This window comes from Crassostrea angulata, chromosome 10, assembly GCF_025612915.1.
Source record: "Crassostrea angulata isolate pt1a10 chromosome 10, ASM2561291v2, whole genome shotgun sequence".
NCBI lineage: Eukaryota > Metazoa > Mollusca > Bivalvia > Ostreida > Ostreidae > Magallana > Magallana angulata.
The window spans coordinates 1527050-1546181 of record NC_069120.1 but is presented as its reverse complement, the minus strand read 5'-3'; the positions used below and the strand labels follow the sequence as shown (position 1 = coordinate 1546181).

At 34.8% G+C, this 19132-nt stretch overlaps 1 protein-coding gene across 1 annotated transcript in view; it reads left to right on the top strand.

Annotated features, from left to right (window-relative positions):
- Window positions 1–3998: 3998 nt before the first annotated feature.
- LOC128164766 (uncharacterized) overlaps window positions 3999–19132 on the top strand; it is a 34044-nt gene continuing 18910 nt past the window's right edge. Inside the window, exons 1-9 of the mRNA XM_052828760.1 lie at window positions 3999–4008; window positions 4567–4687; window positions 12287–12383; window positions 12578–12630; window positions 14457–14553; window positions 16409–16528; window positions 18017–18105; window positions 18193–18338; window positions 18493–18620. Coding sequence (XP_052684720.1) covers window positions 3999–4008; window positions 4567–4687; window positions 12287–12383; window positions 12578–12630; window positions 14457–14553; window positions 16409–16528; window positions 18017–18105; window positions 18193–18338; window positions 18493–18620 — 861 coding nt within the window. The remainder of the gene's footprint in view (window positions 4009–4566; window positions 4688–12286; window positions 12384–12577; window positions 12631–14456; window positions 14554–16408; window positions 16529–18016; window positions 18106–18192; window positions 18339–18492; window positions 18621–19132) is intronic.

Sequence of the window (19132 nt, the reverse complement as noted above, 5' to 3'; positions counted from 1 at the left end):
TTTGTTTAGAAATTTGTTAACATGCATCTGAATTCTTTATTGAAAAAAATTCTAATTTTAATTTTTCCCCCTTTTACCAGTACTTCAGAAGAGAACCCGAAAATCCACTTTTTCAAAACAGTAAGTTTTACCTCAAATAATGTTTATTTTGAAATATTTGACAGGAGAATTATATAAATCAACAAAAGCCCCTGTTATCTAGAAAATAATTAAAAGACATATGAAAACTATTAGCTTCTTCGTGTATTTTGCATGAACGAGACTTATTCTGTTCAAAGTGTACAGGTGATACCAGTTTAACGAAGAAAAATGACCCTCTCAAAATAGTCGTTTGACCAAAATATATATTTACGTTGTAAAATAACCCATTTTGTGTTAAAAATTTAGACGATTTCGTACAAAATTAAGTCGTTAGAGTCATTTTTTGCTAAAAATACAGTCTAAATCAAAGTACTGAGAGTACTGAAAGACGGGGTCTTGAAAGTTTGAATTTGTAATTGGATTTCCTCGAATATGCTTCCAAAATTTCTGAGTTTGAATTAGTTGTTACAATCTATGTTAATTCGGCTTTTTTGCAATTGTCTGATACTTTGTTTAAATTTTACTCAATCCCGGCCTTCATAATTGTAGAAAATTGACACAACGGTATATTATGTAAAATAAGACCCCAAGGAAAATTTTTAAAAATTACTACTAACCGGGAAAATCAAACAACTATATCAAAGTAGATAATTTTAATCATTAGATTTATTCAATTTTGTGATCCAAAGGAAAATCCACAAGTCGGACGGTATCTGTAATAAAAGTTTTATGAAAACCCCGAAAACTCTAAAACTGCTGAATTAACAAACAAAGTGAACATTTGTATACCGATAACAAACACAGGCACCTGACGTTAGAAATATTTTTTTACAATAAGATTCCAAGAACTTTGACAATGAAAAGATTTGTCACGGTCGCCATTTTGATTTTTAAGACCGGCTTATCTGACACGATTTTCTTCATTTGCGATTCATGCACAATTAATAGGTAAAAATAAATCCGTTCGCCACTTACTATTATTTTGTGTAAACTCGTGCATCACCTACACGAATTTCGACACAACTGTTCCTTTCATTAAAAATCATACTCCGAAAATCAGAGACATAAATAACAGAGATTGTCAACTCCGCCATTAACGTGTAAATGTTACGGGACCAACCTTACTTTAAGAACTACAAGTGCAACAGCAATCTTGTATAAGTCATTAAATTTGAACCTAATAGTGAACATGAACCTGTAAATATTTAAATCATGTTTTATTTATTAAATATTTACAAAAACTCTTTATTTAGTTTTTAAATTACTTTTTTAAAACTTATTGACTTTTCACAAAGTAATGGTAATGCATTACTTTACTCATGTAATGGTAATGTAATGCATTACTTCAAGAAAATTAAGTAATGGTAATGGTAATTTAATGCCCTGATTCATGAAGTAATGGTAATGTAATGCATTATTTTACAATGTAATTCACCCCAAGCCTGATTCCAACTAAGCCGGAAAACATGAACATTAACATTTAACTTGGTTCTTCAATCGATAATATTGTATATATTATATGATATATATGTCTTCGAAAATGTATAATCTATTATAGATTATGCTTACAATGCATTGTTTAAAATTTAAATTAAGTTTAATCAATTAAAGTGCCAACGAACGAGAAGGCAAATTCAGACTTGTTTTTATTTTCTTTGTACAAAATTCCTATAGAGACGAACAGCAGTCATACCGCAGGTAGACTGGAAGCCAATGAAACACCTATTTAATTTGTAAAACATCTGTGTATAACCCGTCCCGATTTTAACTTCCAAAAATGGCACATTGCCTTCAACCTCTTCTACTGATTATTGAGCTCGTACACCAATTGAATCTTCAACGGCGCTGTGCATTCAGTTTCTTAACTCATTCCAAATTTGAATCCGAGCAAGAATATTTTGATCAATAAAACTATTTGTTTATTTTCTAAATAGAACTTTGTTTATACACAGAGGACTTAAACAGATTTAATGCGTGTTTTTATGATACATATTTACTGAAATGCATGAACATTTTCTGCACTATTTTCTTACGCCTAGACTCAATTCATGTGTTCTACGCGTGCCTTCCGGTTTGAGAATTCGGCTGACAGTAAACTAATAGACAGGGTCACGTGACCCCGTCTAAAAATAACACAAGCCCTGGTCAGAGTGCAATGATTCACATCAGGTGTGGATACAGGGGCCAAGGGTTCAAATACTTATGACTGATTCTTAATTAATGGGAAATATACATTTCTTCCGTTTCATTTTAAGCAGTGTTCTTTAATAGTTTGTTTCATATTTAAATTTAAAATTTCGGATGGGGGGGGGGGGACTTTTCGTCGTTGTACTCACATTTTCTTAATAAAATTTTTTGAAAAGGAGACAACCCCCTTTTTTCCCTAATTAAGATTTTATTAGTATTCTTGGGGTAAGGTGTCGATTATTGGATCAGTCTAATTTGACTAGGATAACTAAAGGAAAATGCTCCTTTTCACGCATAGCCACCCCTTTGTTATACATAAGTACTTGAATGAATATTGCAAATCTTAATTACGTAGGTAGGGTGCACTTCACAATTAAAATAAATATCCTGTTATCAGCTGTACAGACTGTGAACATTTTCTATAGATTGTAAATGTTATTGAAGATCACAGACAGAGACATAAAATGTGGAATTACAACCAATAGAAAATATGAATCACATCACCATTTGGTGGTCATTTTTTTTATGAATAGAAGTACTAGGATCAGTTACTAGCATGTAAGAATAATTTAAAACTATAAATAAAATAAAAATATTTGACAAAATGAAAGTTTCCATGATCTATATGATTTGTTAACATTAAATATCTTGGTAGACATAAATTAATTTATATCATACACATTTGTTAAATACTTAGTAATAAATACAGAGTTTTTGCATGAGTGATACAAATGACATCACAAAACTCGTATCGGCCTCCGGGGCTGATACAGGTTATTTATTTAGCCCTCTTAGGCTGAAACGGATCCCTATCATATCTATTTCGGAACTCCTCTGTCTTCTTTCGTTTCGGCATTTGTGCATGTATACAAACGAAAAATAAAACATTTGTTACCGTCGACAAGTTTAAAACTACAAATGCTAGCAAATTAAATGTTTTGGAGCAGTTTATTTGAAAACCTGGGGAAATCGTTGTTCTGTAGCTACATGTTTGGTAAAACAATAAGATCTCATGTTTTTATCAAATACAAGTACAGACTACTTTCAAATGATATTTAGGATCAATTTATTCAAGTTGATGCTTTTAAATTTTTTTTTTTACTAAATATGGAATAAATGTAATAGATACCCTTTTTCCATATCAAAGCCTGTATCATCCCTCGACCAATATCATTCCTCGGGCTTTCGGCCCTCGAGCTGATATTGGAGTCTCGGGCTGGTACTGGCTGTGATTTGGAAAAGGGTATGTATTTTTCTCTATTTAAACTTAACAGAAAAAAAAATCTGAATAGAAATATAAATAGAAAGCCCAGTAGGAAAACTGATTACGATAGGTATTCATCAGTACACTGTATAAAAGAGTTGAACTATCGTGATTTTTTTAATTACATTTTATTGCTTCAAATTGTAGATGTAAATCATTTGTATAGTAAATGAAAGTTTGAGTGTAAAATGATGTCCTTAATGAAGTTTCGGTTCAATATCTTTTGTATTTGGCAACCTAAGATATGTTATAAATGACGTCTTGGTAAAGTCCTAGTAGACAGCGTTCCCAAAGTCCACGAGTGCGCATGCTTGCAGACGCTATAATACCTGCTCATTATACATTGAATAGAACCAGAAATATTTGAGTACAATTTTATCAAAAACAACATATCTTAGGAACCATTCTATTTCTTTTCGTACACTGTAAATTTATTGTTTGCACATGTACGTGACGTGCAAGTAACATGTCAGCGAGTAATGTAACTTTTTCTGCAATAATTGACACATTGACAGTAAATAAAAGTTCGTAACTAATTGTTACTGTCGATCAGTTTGGTTGATAGAAGCTACATCGAAATCAATTTCGTATTAACACAATTTTTTGCGCAAAAAGGGGGGGGGGTTCCAAGTAGATGTAAATATTTGAACGTGTTTTTAAATTGTTCGGTTATAATTATTGCTATCATACATGTATCTTTTGGTATTTTGTTACATTACGACAATCATATTTGACTCTAAATTGGAGAGAAACATTTAATCCGTTCTATTAATGCTTTTGTGATTAAAAAAGTTGACAATATTAAATAAAAATTATTACACTTAATTCTTGTTTCACGATTAGAGATTATGATTAATATATTTCCTTAATACATTTGTACTATTCTTATTTAATTAATTTCATGTATTTAAAAAAATACATGTCGAATGCATACACAATTTTTAATTAAGATAAATGAACCTCTTGAGCAATTTCACTTAAATTTCACAGAACAGTTCATTATAGGTAGACTTGAACTTGTGATCTGATTGCAGACATCCGGTCGGAGGCTGCTGTGGTCGCTGCTGGTCCTTTCCTTGGTGGTGGTTGTAGTGGTAGCCATATCTCTCCCACTCACACTACAACCGGTCAACCAACCGGAACAAAATTCGCTAAGTGAGTTCTGTTCTAAAAAAAAACATTGATTAAACACCTCTTAACGTTTAACGTCACGCGAATTTTTATATAAAATATTTAAGCTAATTGCTTTGACTAACGAAAAACATCTTCCGATTTCGTTAGCAACGTTTTTTATGGATAAAGCGAAAATAAAATAATTTTAACAATTGACAGCTCATTTAATTTGCCTTCAGTTTTAATTACAACGCTGATCTTAACTAAAATATCATCTTAGGTTTGCTCCGGTGCAGGTGTTCGTTGTCCCCGTGCATTTGAGGAGAGCGAATTTCTTTTTTGTTTAAAGTGTAAATATATGTATAGACGCTTTACTCAGAACCATTCTTCACTTTCACAGCGGCCTGTCCTGCTGGATACTCGGGTCAATTCTGTGACGAACCAGTCTGCCAGCCCATGTGTCACCAAGGTGCTTGCGTGCGTCCGGGCACTTGCCATTGTGACGTAGGATGGACTGGAGACAAGTGTGACGTAGCAATCTGTGGAATGCCCTGTACTAGCCACGGTAACTGTACGGCCCCAGACACGTGCACGTGTGAGCGTGGCTGGCAGGGAATGACGTGCGAAATGCCTTTTGCACCAGGGTTTCAGCCACAGATGAGATATGTCTACAACTTGTCACTATCTTACACAATGGAGAGCGACATTTTGATGAAAACGAATGATTCCACGCCATTTAAAGGTCTTGATGTTTGGAATTTTCTTTCGGAAGTCAACATCACATTCTCAGTAACAGCTTTTCCAAGAGAATCTAATATCTCTATCGCTGTACTTAGAATTCTGAATGCAGTATGCTCCTCTGAATATAAAAATCAGACTAAGGCAGCTTTTAAGAATTTGACTTGCAACCAAGATTCGACCAATTCTCTATCAAAAATAATAGTTTTGTTTTCTCAGAATTTAAGTACTGGAAAAATCCTGAACGTCTATTACAATGCTTCTACGGAGGCGGAAGCTACCTTTATAGCTCGCATACTGCGGTTCATAGACAGCGAAATACTACCTATGGATGAGAAAAAGGAGAAAATATCGACTGAAAATGGAAAACAGGTTATAACTTCACGCGTTTCTTCAAAATCCCGACTCGGCATGCAATGTTACGACTTCAATAGGACAGTGAAAACAGAGACCATGATTACTGATCGCGAGGAGAAGAAAGTGTGCATGGGGGAGGCTGGGTCTCCTGAAATCATCACCATGATGGAGGTGTTCCAGATCGGTCAGGATATGGACCTTGGGGAGGGGCCAGCCGATGGGGACGACACGAACCTTGCCCCCTTACCCTCCTTCAAAGGTCACGTAACCGCATTAGGTTCATTGATTTCCATGACAAGAATAACGAACTCTAAAGCCAGCAGAGAATTGGACTACGTACAAATTACTCTAGCGGCTAAAGATACTAAATACTCTGCGATTGACGAAATGGCGTTTCAACCAATACCATATCAGGAGGAGTATAAAGACAGTGATTTCTATGAAGATGTCAGTAAGATAATGAGCCAACCGTTTCCAAACCGTCGACTGTCTCTTGGTATCGACCTGATTAAAAAAACCAAGTCTGCGTTTTCTGTTATCAAAAAGATAATTTTCACTAAGAATTATTTAGACAGTGATTCCCGATCAGTCCTTATTGCAATGCTTGGGGCATCAGACACAAACCAGGGACAAAAAGTTTTGCTGGAGATGATAGAGGCTAAAGAAACAATAAAAGGCGATCATTATCTCGCTCTAGGCGCCATAACACAACTTTCAAACGTTTCTGAAGATTTTGTTTACGCGATATCAAAAAGAAGGAAGAGCACCTTTGATGAAGACGTACAGATTCGATCCATTCTTGTTTTGGGAGTTTTGGGAAGTAAAGGTTTGCAGCACAAGATCATTCCTATTCTGAGTGGAGCTCTATTCAAGAATGATGTCCGTCATGATGAAAAATGCGCTCTAATATCCGCTTTAGGAAATACGCACTCGGAGAGCGCTTCAAGACCTTTAGAGGAACAATTAAAGGGTAATGAAACATACTATAGAATTCTAAGCATTCGAGCGTTTAAAAATATTCCGGGCCAGAAGAGCTATGAGCTTATTTTAGGAAGACTTTTGAACACAAGAAGTAAGATTGAGGCTCTTCAGTGTTTGAAAACTCTCACGTACAAAGGCAAATGGATGACTCCAGCTGATTCAAACAGAATAGTAAATATCGCACGTGAATCAAAAGACAACGATATACTCAATGCAGTAAAAAACATGTTCTTTGATCTGCAAAAATATTGCATTAAAGAATATCATTCAGATATAATTGCAAAGACATTAGAAATAGACAAAATCAAGAGAGAACTTAATATCAAAGAAAATGTTCACGAGGTCAAACGAGAGTCGCAAAATTTTGGGGTTTACGTGCAAATTAAAACTGAATCTCAAGTTCGCGGATCTGAATTTGATTTCAACGCCAATACAAATCTAGATGTAAAGGTGTTTGGAAAGCGGACAAATCTTGTAACTGCAGGATCTGCTAGCTCGCTGGTTGATACAAACCTTTTTATGTCATCTGCGTTCATGACTCTTAAGTTGTTTGGCCGAGAATATGATCTGTTCATGAAGTCTTGGAAATTCCGCTTAGGGTTGGGTCTTACCGCAGGAAATCCATGTCGAGCAAACAATGGTATTATCAGACATACTCTTTCTGAATATTTCAAGTTTGGAGATTTTGACTTTGTGTACGGTATTGCTGGCTTGGCATCTGTTAACCTTAAAATAGGCCTAAACGGTCCAGTGTCTTTTGGATATGGATTCAATATTATCGGAAACGATAGTGATATGTATCCTCAACAAGTCAACGTTGTAGCCCAACCGCAGGCAAATTTGACCGCGAGTTTTGACGTAAATGTAAATGCTGCTATTATAAAAGTCGGACTTCAGGGAGACCTAAAAGTAGTTACAGGGTCTGCGCAAACAAACGTAGCTTTGAACCTTCCTAGTCGGAAATTTTGTCACTTCTTACATGTAGATGCCACCATGTTGAGAGGTTCCATTTATATTTCCGGTAAAATTGGATTCTCGTTTCTCTCTAAGAGTTTTAGAAGGAAATTATTTGAATGGGGTGGAGTGAATGTGTCGTCTACAGTGGCTGAATCGTTTTGCTGTCCCTCCGCCTTTCTCACACACAGTCAAAATTTGGTAATACCCTACAGTTTTCATTCTCCAAATTCGTTAGCTGAGAAGAAAATATCCGATGCTGTATTTCTTTTCAACGCCACATATTTTTGTTACCATTCAAATAAATCTAATAACTGTCCAACAGATTTAATCGAACAGTTGTTGAAAAGGGGTGTTTATATTTTCAATTACACTCTGTCGAAAAAACTTAATGCAGAAAACCAACTTTTGTCCCAAACTGGAATCTTACCGATATTGACTACAGGTTATGGTGACTTGTATGGGTTAAATGAACTGGGCGAAGTCATCCAGATCAACGAAATTGGTCAATTTAAAGCACTGCAAATATCACCTGCAAATATCTTAGCGGATTTGGCTTATGGGAATGAAATAAGTGAGTTGGGCCTCAAACAAAGAAGCAATAAAGAACATTTGATATCACACCAACCCTGTGAGTTTGAAGCTAGGCTTACCACAAAGGTATTGGATCTACGACCATACTGTTCAAGAATGAAAGCCGTATGTGAGAACATTAAAATGGGGAAAATGTACCACGGAGATGTGATGGTTTTCACGGAAAATGAAAGAATTGTGGAAATTAACAACAAAGAAGCGTGCTCGAATTACGTTCAAACGCACGGAGTACGGTATCCCTACTACTGCGATGCTTATCCCTTCTCCTTTACGTTGCAGGGTGGCAAAGGGGCGACCGTGATGAAAGCCAATGTGATGGAAAGAGATGTCAAAATGGAGGCTGTCAAAACTTTCATAGCCAATTCCCGTGTCAAGGGAGGCGACTCGTTTGTTGTCATGGTTTGATGATTTAATTTCAAGATTATTTCATGTATCTTATAAAAGAGACAATTGATGTTTTAATTTTTGTATGTTTAAAAAAAAAATTGTATACCATTTTTTAAATGCTTTGAATAATAACTAACAATATGTATAATAAACTTATATACTGTGTTTTTTTTTTATTTTGGGGTGTTTTTAGAAGTTAGAATTCTTAGATGTTTTTCATGTTTAACAATAGAGGGATTTTTTTAAATAATGCTCTGGTGTTGAATGTACCCTTGTGAGATTTTTCCAAAAAGATTTGATTATTATATTTTATGTAAAGATGAGAACTGTATTCAATAAAATTCAAGTCCTTTTTGTATATTTTTTATGAAAAAAAAAGTTTAATAAAAAAAATTATTCTTATTATTGATGTTCCGAGTCCTTTTTGAATGAGAATACGTTTTGCAATTGTAAGTTTGTAAATGACAAACAAACTTGTGTCATTTAGTTTGATTTTGGTGAAATAAAGATAAACTGTTCGTCTACAGAAGAGTCCCATTACTCACTAAATCATTCTAGAAAACGTTTTTGAAAAAAAATGTGGTGCTACGGTATTCCTTTCAGGATTATGTAAAGGATGATAATCGTTTTGCAAAAATGAATGCAAAAACAATAATTTTTCAGGCACATGTATATGCATAAATTAAACATCGTTAAACGAAACATAAGAAACTAAATATTTTTTTTAAATTATTTGAATTAGGATAAAGTGATATGGCAACGATTTTGATAAAAAAAAATTACAATATCATTTCTTGTTTGATTAAAAAGTAGTAATTATTGTAGTCAAAAATATTACTGTCGAATAACAAGTTAAAAGCAAGACACAATACATTTTTGTCATATTTGAATATCAAAATCTGTGAAATACATTTATAACGTCATTGCTGCTCAAAGGATAGGAGGGGGGGGGGGGGGGGAATTTTACATATTTTGATGTTATATATTGAGACATCCCTTTAACAACATTTGTATTAATTATTGGGTAGATAACTTTTTGGACAGGGTACATGGCAATATTACTTATTAGTTTAGTTACTGACTGACTACGGAACTATATCAGGTTGATCAGTAATATGGACGGCGAGGCGAAGCTGAGTTGTCTATAAAACTGATCAATCCGGTGTAGTTCCATAGTCAGTCAGTAACTAAGTTAATAAGTGTTTTGTTTCCCAAAGGATTATAAAGTGATGCATTTATTTCCAAGAAGCGTTGATCACGTAATTCAAGTAAAATTTCAACAATTTTATGTCAACAGTAAACAGTATTTTTAACGATGAACTGTCATACTCTCAACATCAAATAATAAACAATCAAAACCACTCAGATTTCTGTATTTTCATTTTCTAAACTATTTTGTATCAATGTTAAGATTGTCAATATTTACTGTGCAGTTACGAAATCATATTGGTCTAAATGGTCTCTTCCCTTCTACTTGACTTTGAATTTCAAAATCTTTGAAGAGTTAATCCATCTGCCATCCGGTAAGATCACATTTCATTATCTGAGTTTCACGTTGATGAAGATGATGAATTAGCCATAATAGCGTGTCTTTTGGTTCTTGGTAACGTTTGCAAGCTGGATGTTGGTGCATGATTTTCGCTGATTGACTCAGCCTTCTAATTTTTTTCTTCATCACTAGATAGCTGAAAGACACTCGATAATGCTCTTTATGGACTTTTGTTCAGTGACTGAAATTAGAACCATTTTATCAAGAGCTTGGACTTTGGGTAGTTTTGTCAAACAGCAATTTGACGTAGGCCTGTCTATAATTTATAGCTTGTCCTTCAGCCATTGCTCTTTGAAATTAACAAGATTTGTCTGGCTTTTTAGAGAAAACTACACAATCGGTGTATATTTCACTTGAAATCAGGGTCATTTTAACTTGTTTTGACCCAAGAAATAGATAGTTACGTCTTACTGAAAGTCCAAGGCCTTTTTAAAATGGTTCTCCTTGTGAGTGCCCATGCATGCACTTGGACAGAATGAATGCTCCTATTGCTCTTATGGAATGTTCTCTAAATACTTTTGATAAGTTTGTGGTTTTGCTGTAGGAGCTGAGAAAACTGCTCAAATTCTCACCGACAGGGACATTACAGAACCACACAGCATCAGATTCGAGAAAACTTTCTTTCGGTCGCTGACAAGGGGGACCATTTCTTACTACAGATAAGATACATGTAAATTTTCAGTTATAAAAATAATATATTTTTGTTTCAATCAAAATTACCTGTCATAATCTGGATGGGGCTTTGATAATTATTATTATTATTATAATTTATAAAGCGCACAATTTTACAAATAAAAAATTATAAGTACATCACGAGGAGCAAAACTCAAGAGTAGATAAATCCTACCTTAAAAAAGATAACAAATACATATAAAGCTTGATAGGTTTTTAAAGAAGAATAAGTCAGTAAAGTTTTACTCTGACTAAATATTCAAAATTTTAAAATAAAAATACAGTTATAAGCAAAACAAACCTTAAATTTCTGGCATAATTCCCAAAGAAGTTTCTTTGTCTAAACGATGGTTTTAAGTTAATTCAAAAAGACTTTTTCTCGACTCTTGGACCAGTGTCCTGGTCAGTTTCAAATCGAAACATTTTTTTTGGTCATGGTATGCATGTTTTTATTTCCCCGTCTGCAGAATAAAACGTTCGCATGTCAAACTGCACTTTATGGAAGAGTCCTTGTGTTTTATTTATAGACAGATGAATACTTCTGGTGCATACATAAACAAACGCATCGTGACGAAATGTATTAGGTACTCGCCCAACTTATCGATAGCAACAAAAGTTGATGCAAACTCTTAATGTATTTACTAAGGAGATCCGAAAGCATGCGATAAAAGAGCCATTTTGTCGCGGATTTTTTTTTTTTTGCTCTCTAGACTTATCAAAAGTCCGAATAATCTCAGTGATAATATGGAGAATTTACGTCACTAAAAATATAGCTTAAAGTTTGCATGGCTGGAGGGTCGTACTTTCTCTTCGCAGGGAGATTGGCGAATTTAAAGTGTTGGAACTTCAGGCCTGTGTGTCCAAGTTGCGTTAATCCCTGAAATCCTATTTAGGTTTGCTGGACTGACCATACAGTCTGCACCCATAGCTATCAATAATATATGTAATTCAGACTAGCAATGGTGAACACTAACTTTACGTGCCTTGTTGCCGTATTATTAGAGTTAATAGCGAATTAGCTGGTATGTCTGCTTGTCGGACATTTACGGAGACAACCGAGCGTCTGGTTGAACGAGTATAGACTAGAATCAATCCAGTTTGTCGTCTATTAATGTTTGTCAGAGTTCGGACCCGAGGATAGACAATGGATGTGTTAAGCATTCTCGGGAACATAAACGTTTGGATTTTTTTGATTGCCTTTGTGTTTGTCGGTGTCTACATGTATGTATTTTAATGATTAGATAATTTACTGAACATACATTACCTACAATAAAATATTGTTTAAAGTCCTGCGATTTGATAAACTGTACTGCCTTCATGTTATCATTACAATCATTTTGCAACGAGTCGTTTTGTTCGCTTGAGCTATGGAAGCCCTGAAGGAACACAAAATATCATCTCTGTTTCAGTCACGTGAAATGGAAGTTTGGATTCTGGAAGCGTTTAGGTGTTCCGTCTCCCGATTACTTCCCTTATATTGGAGGCATGGCAGAGATTCAAAAACAGGTAATGTGATATATGTTTCGGGAATAAGGTAAATTGAAAAAATAAAAGGTTTTAAGGGTTAATTGGGGAAAAAAATGGTTTGCTGATTCTATATAGATATAAAAAACTGAACGTTTACGTAATGTGCAATTGTTTGATTTAACAAATGAATTGTCTGAATTTTTATCTTAACACTTGAATGTCATTCTTTACAGGGTATTTATGAGTTTGACAAAAATTTAATCACAAAGTACGGGAGAGTAGTTGGGTGAGTAAATACTCGATAACCTAAGTTATATGATAGCTATTAGGATAAAACCGTTTATTGTGTATTCCTAATCTTGTTCGGTATGCTTATTTTATAATGGAAATTACAATTATGATTTTCCCTTATACTTTATTTCAGAAATACTGAATGGATCAAAAATTAACACACTGTTTTTGACTAAACCCATTTTATTAAAAGAAAAGAACTTCATTATTTTTTATACAGATTTTGTACGGTTTTTCCTAATGTTAACATAATATTTACTATTATGTCGTAAGTTTAGATTTCAATGTTTTGGAGATAATACAATATTTACAAGTTGTCATTTATTTGCGAATCTTTGCTAAAGCCCTATTCCCTTAGTGCTGCCCTTTCATAATTTAATGAATATTACTTTGCTGTTTTAAATAATTTTCCTAAAGATGAATATCTAGACAATTTTTCAGTTAGGGTATATGAATTTTCATGAAACATAATTAATCAGTCAAGGGTATACGGATTTTAATGACATATAATTATCTTGTTAAAAAAAACCCTGAGGAGGTTGGGTGATTAACATATTACTTATCAGGGGCTCGTAACATAAAGGGTACTTAAGTCAAAGACAGTGCTTAAGTAGGACTTATGTACATACTTAGACTTAAGTCCGTAACTGGAAGAGTGCTTAGCTAAGACAATTTACCCAAAACTTAGGCGGCGGGTAGAGGTGACTTAAGTATGTCTTAAGTATTGTTTTCACACATTTAGAAGTTTTATTGTTATTAATTATTTAAATTCAGCATATGATTACAGAGTATTAATCACATGATGATATTTACACAGAATGAATATCTTAATATTCACCAATATAAATTTTTTGATTTGATTGATAAAAATATTAATAGTGGTCGTTATAATCTGTCACATTTTCCATAAACCGGTAGTATGCAAGTGGACTGTTAGATAGGTTGTAAACACGTAATGGTCGGTTTACAAGAAGTAACTGCACATATAAACTCGTGAAACTTGAGAAACTAAAAACAGGACGTTCAAAGACAGAAAAACCCTAAGCGATTTTAAAGACGACGATTGCCTCATTTCAATATATCGACTTAAAGAAGGAATTATACCCAGATTATGTGAATTGCTTTATTGGATAGGTAAGAGGTAGAACAAAAGATAAAAAGAAATCCACTATATAATTATATCAAGTTCTAAGGCATCGCAATATTACGCCACAGAACAATGACTGAATATATTGCCCGAGATCCATCGTTTGAGCTTTAAAATTTTAGGCACATATGTATATATACTCATGCCACCTAGAATGTTGTGTCTGTACATTTACATCTACCCCATCTAATATCAAAGATGTCATGCACGTGTATCTATATAAACCAATACATTCAAATTCAACAAAAGAAATGAAAAATACGTTTTTACTTTATAACATAAGCATGACTTAGCTAATACATTGCTAAGTTTGCTTTATGTTACGGTATAAGACATACTTAAGCAGGACTTATGTAGGTCCTAAGATTCCGCCTAAGTCCTACTTATGACCCTACTTAAGTCAAAATCTTAGCATGCTTTATGTTACGAGTCCCTGGTCTACCATAAAATTTAAGAGATTTTGTATCTGTAAGCTATTATTTGAGAAAAATCCCAAATATTTTAGATTGAAAACTTGAATATTTTCTGTCTTTATTACCTTTTTCTCAAGGTAATTGATTAATTCTTAAAATTGCCACGAGCATAAGTAGTCCTCTTGAGTGCACAGTGAATTTGTAGGAAATCTCAGCTTTGACGGTAAACATCTATAAAAATACTTTGTCTCGGTGTTGTAGATTGCAAATAGGAGGTACTCCAAGTCTTCTGATAGCTGACCCAGAGATCATAAAGAACATCTCTGTCAAAGAGTTCTCCAAAGCCCCAAACAGATTTGTAAGCTTTGATTTTCCAATAAAATATCACATTAACTGTTCAATACATATAATGGTGCTCTTAGATTTTGTTTTAATATTCGAGTTTTTAGCACTACACACATGATTTTTTTTATTAATAAAAGACCCTAAAGAAATATTTGTATAGTTTAAAACAAATCACATTAACTGTTTAATATATATTATAGCGCGATTGATATTGTTTTCATATTCAAGTTTTTGGCCCGACACACATAATAATTTCTATTTATATAAGACACTCACAGAATATTGTTGAAATTGTTGTAAAAAAAAATCACATTTACTGTTTAATATATACTATGGGGCCATTAAATATTGTTTTCATATTCAAGTTTTTGGCACAGTTTTTTTTCACAAAGTATACTTGTAATAATAGTAGAAAACATCACAGTTATTGTTTAATATATATTATGGCGCCATTAGATATTTGTTTTGATGTAAAAGTTTTAAGCATGACACACATATTAGTAAAAGACCCTCACAAAATATAGTAATTGTTGTAAAAAAAAAAAAAAGCACAGTAACTGTTTAATATATATTAGTTTAATGACACTATTAGAAATTGTTTTCATGTTCAAGTTTTTGGCCCGACACATAATATTTTTTATCAATAAAAGACCCTTTCAAAGTATAGTTGGGAGTTGATTTTAATCAACTCTCCTATGCAGTTACTCTGGCAAACCGAAAGTGAAACAGTGTTTGGACCGAAGCACAAATCATCACCGCTGACAAGACTAAGTTCACTTAAAATGATAGAAAAATTCGATGTCATGTATGCTGAAGCATTGTTTTTCAATGAGACTTATCTATAAACACTTTGAAAATAGTCAGATTTTTTTTATATAATACGAACAATTTAGATATTTTTGTAGTCTCATGTGTTCCTACGCCAGAGTTTAATATAGTCTCGTTCGACCAAACGCTCGGCTTTCTCCGTTAATCTCCGACAAACAGAGAGGCTCTCTTGGTTGTGGGAGATTAACGGAGACAACCGAGCGTCTGGTTGATCGAGACTAGAGTTCGATATCAATAGTGCTTTGATCCATACAATTTTAAGAATTGTTTCGATTACTAATACATAGTATGAAATCTATTTTTAAATATTACACAACATGATTCATATGGTGTGTCTCGAAATTCTTGGCGGAAAAGTCTAAAAATTTATATTTAAAAAAAGGCGTAATTCAAATACAGACTAGAAACTAATTGCCATGCAAGATAAGTTGATTTTAAAATAAATGATAATTGATAAAATCAACTCCCGTCAGTACTTCAGTACTTTGATATTTGTTGTAAAATCACATCAACCGTTTAATATATATTATGGCGCCATTAATTATTGTTTTCATTTTCAAGTCATCTTTTAATACATGTAAAAGACCCCCACAAAATATATCTGTAATTTTTTTCCAGAATGAATAACTTAAATGTTATTTCTGTTTGTTTCCTGTCTCCCAGGTAACAGTATTGAATAACACGAATTGTTAAATTAGAGTGAACTTTGAAACTACTTCAACTTTCGCTCACTTAAATGCGACTTAAGTATCACATCCATTCTAAAATTTCTACTATTTTATTCCTATTTTTTTAAAGACAACTACCTTGCCTTATAGATGTTTTTATATATTGGGTTTTTTGTCCTCATTTTAAACATTTTCTATGAGCTTCATTTATTCGTATGGACGTGGTTACGATGAACATAGAACTTTTAGGACCATAAATGAATACGGATTTCTACTATTTCTCCCCTTTTATAGAATATTGATTAAAACATGCGCAATTGGATATATAGTTACCACTTTTTAAAATGCCATTCTTTTCTTTTCTTTTTACAGCAACATTTTTCTGGATCAAAAAATGAGATGAGGCATGGGCTGACAGCCGTTGAAGACGATCACTGGAGGTTCATGAGGAACACACTCCTACCCACCTTTTCTAGTGGAAAAATGAGGAAGGTGAGTGAGTGTGCTCTTATAGTCATCCTCACAACGTCAGGGGTCCTGAGTCCACTCACCCGCAAATCGTCAGGGGTCTTTGGTCCACCCATCCTAACAACGTCAGAGTTCCTGAGTCCACTCATCCCCACAACGTCAGGGGCCCTGAGTCCACTCATCCTCACAACGTCATTGGTACTGAGTCCACTCATACCCATAACGTCAGAGGTCCTGAGGCCACTCATCCACAAATCGTCAGGGGTCCTGAGTCCACCAATCCCCAAAACATCAGGGGTTCCAAATCCACTCATCCCCAGAACAACACGGGTCCTGAGTTTACTCATCCCACAACTTCAGGGGTCCTGAGTCCACTCATCCTCAGAACGTCATGAGTCCTTAGTCTACTCATCCTTATAACATCAGAGGTCCTGAGTCCACTCATCCCACAACGTCAGGGGTCCTGGGTTCACCCATCCTCACTACGTCAGAGGTCCTGAGTTCACTCATTCCCATAACGTCAGAGAGTCTTGAGTCCAATTATCCCCACAACATAAGGGTTCTTGAGTCCACTCATCCACAAATCGTCAGGGGTCCTGAGTCCACCCATCCCCACAACATCAGGGGTCCTGAGTCCATTCACCCCACAACATCAGGGGTCTTTGGTCCACTCATCCTCACAAGGTCTGGGGTTCTAGGTCCACCCATCCCTCAAAAACGTTAGGGAGTCTTTAGTCCAATTATCCCTACAACATAAGGGTTCTTGAGTCCACTCATCCACAAATCGGCAGGGGTCCTGAGTCCACCCATCCCCACAACATCAGAGGTCCTGAGTCCACTCACCCCACAACATCAGGGGTCTTTGGTCCACTCATCCTCACAAGGTCTGGGGTTCTAGGTCCACCAATCCCTCAAAAACGTTAGTAGGTCTTTAGTCCAATTATCCCCACAACATCAGAGGTCCTGAGTCTTCTCATCCCCACAACGTCAGAGGTCCTGAGTCTACTCATCCTTACAATGTCAGGGGTCCTGAGTCACTCATTCTCACAACGTCCAGGGTCCTGAGTCCACTCATCCTTACAACATCAGGGGCTCTTAGTCCACTCATATTCCAAAACATCAGAGACTCTTACATCCAGTCATCCCCACACCGTTAAAGGCCCTAGGACCACCTATCCCCACAAGGTCAGGGATCCTGAGTCTACTCATCCCCATAACGTCAGGAGTCCTGAGTCCATTCATTTCCATAACGTAAGGGATTGTGAGTCCACTCATGCCCATGGACTCAGGACTCATAGCGTTGAAAGGATGTCTTACAATTTCCCAAGAGTCTTGATTATCTATATTCTAAATTATACCAAGCGATTTTCTTTTGTCTTTTGATTTATACGTATTTCTTGGCATTTTTCTGCGCAAACTTTGAATAAGCGTTCATTTGAATGTTTGTTTGAATTTGAAAATTTAATTAAAGTTCATACGTGTAGTCGTAATGAAACTTATGTGTATTTGTAGATGGACCCTCTACTTAGAGTGAAGTACAAGTTGTTGCTTGACAGTTTGAAAACCAACGCCGACGAGGGAAAGCCAATAGACTTCAAGCAGTATGGACGTTCAGTTTCAAGTTTTGAATAATTTTTTCTTCATATATTGCATATGGGTATCCCAGTCATGCATTAAATTGTTTTCAGAACATTCGGTGCTTACACAATGGACGTGATAGCTTCCCTTGGATTTGGAATGGATATCAACTCACAAACAAATCCAGATAATTTATTCGTGAAATATACCAAAGAACTGACGAATTTTTCGTTATCTCCTCTAACCATTCTTTTAGGTAAGATTCAAAGCTATCATGTTGTTTGGACTGCAAATTATAAATGAGATGTTAATTTATAATCAACTATTACTATTCCTCAACATTTATACATTGCATTGAGTACCTATCATATTTGTCTATTTCAATAAATCCCATCAAACTTAAATTGCAGTACTTATCCCTAAACTGGACATTATATTTGATTACTTCAATGTGTCCCCTTTGAACAATCGTCGAGTGATGGACTTTTTTAAATCAGCTGTGGAACGGGCCATTGAAATGCGCGATGATGAAGACAAGGTTAGCTACCTAATGATATATGATGAAAATTCAACTCGAGGCGACATAAATCCAATAGTTATATTTAATTCTTACAGGTTAACAACAAAGTGTGATATTTTTTACTTGAAAATATATTTACATTTCCTTCTAATTTAAAGCTGTAAATCGGGTCTAATACTTTTCCTCACCCAGTCAAACGTTTTGAATTTTCTCATTACCTGTGTTCTTTTTTTTTATATACTGAATTGCATATCAAATAGCTAGAACACTCATCAGGGAACAGGGTACATGTTGCTAAGTTGTTGCGTCGTAGCCGCTTCTTGAATTTTTAATATGTTCGAACACGCCTCGCTGTATTTTAAACGATATAACGAGACCATTCGTGTCATCTTAAAAAAGACCCAACGTTATAGTGCTGCCGAACTTATTTAATACCCATCAGTAGACGCTAACACAGACACTCCCACGGAGCATTGATATGGTGACAATTCGACTGATACATCTATATATAAGTATGTTGACATTAGGCG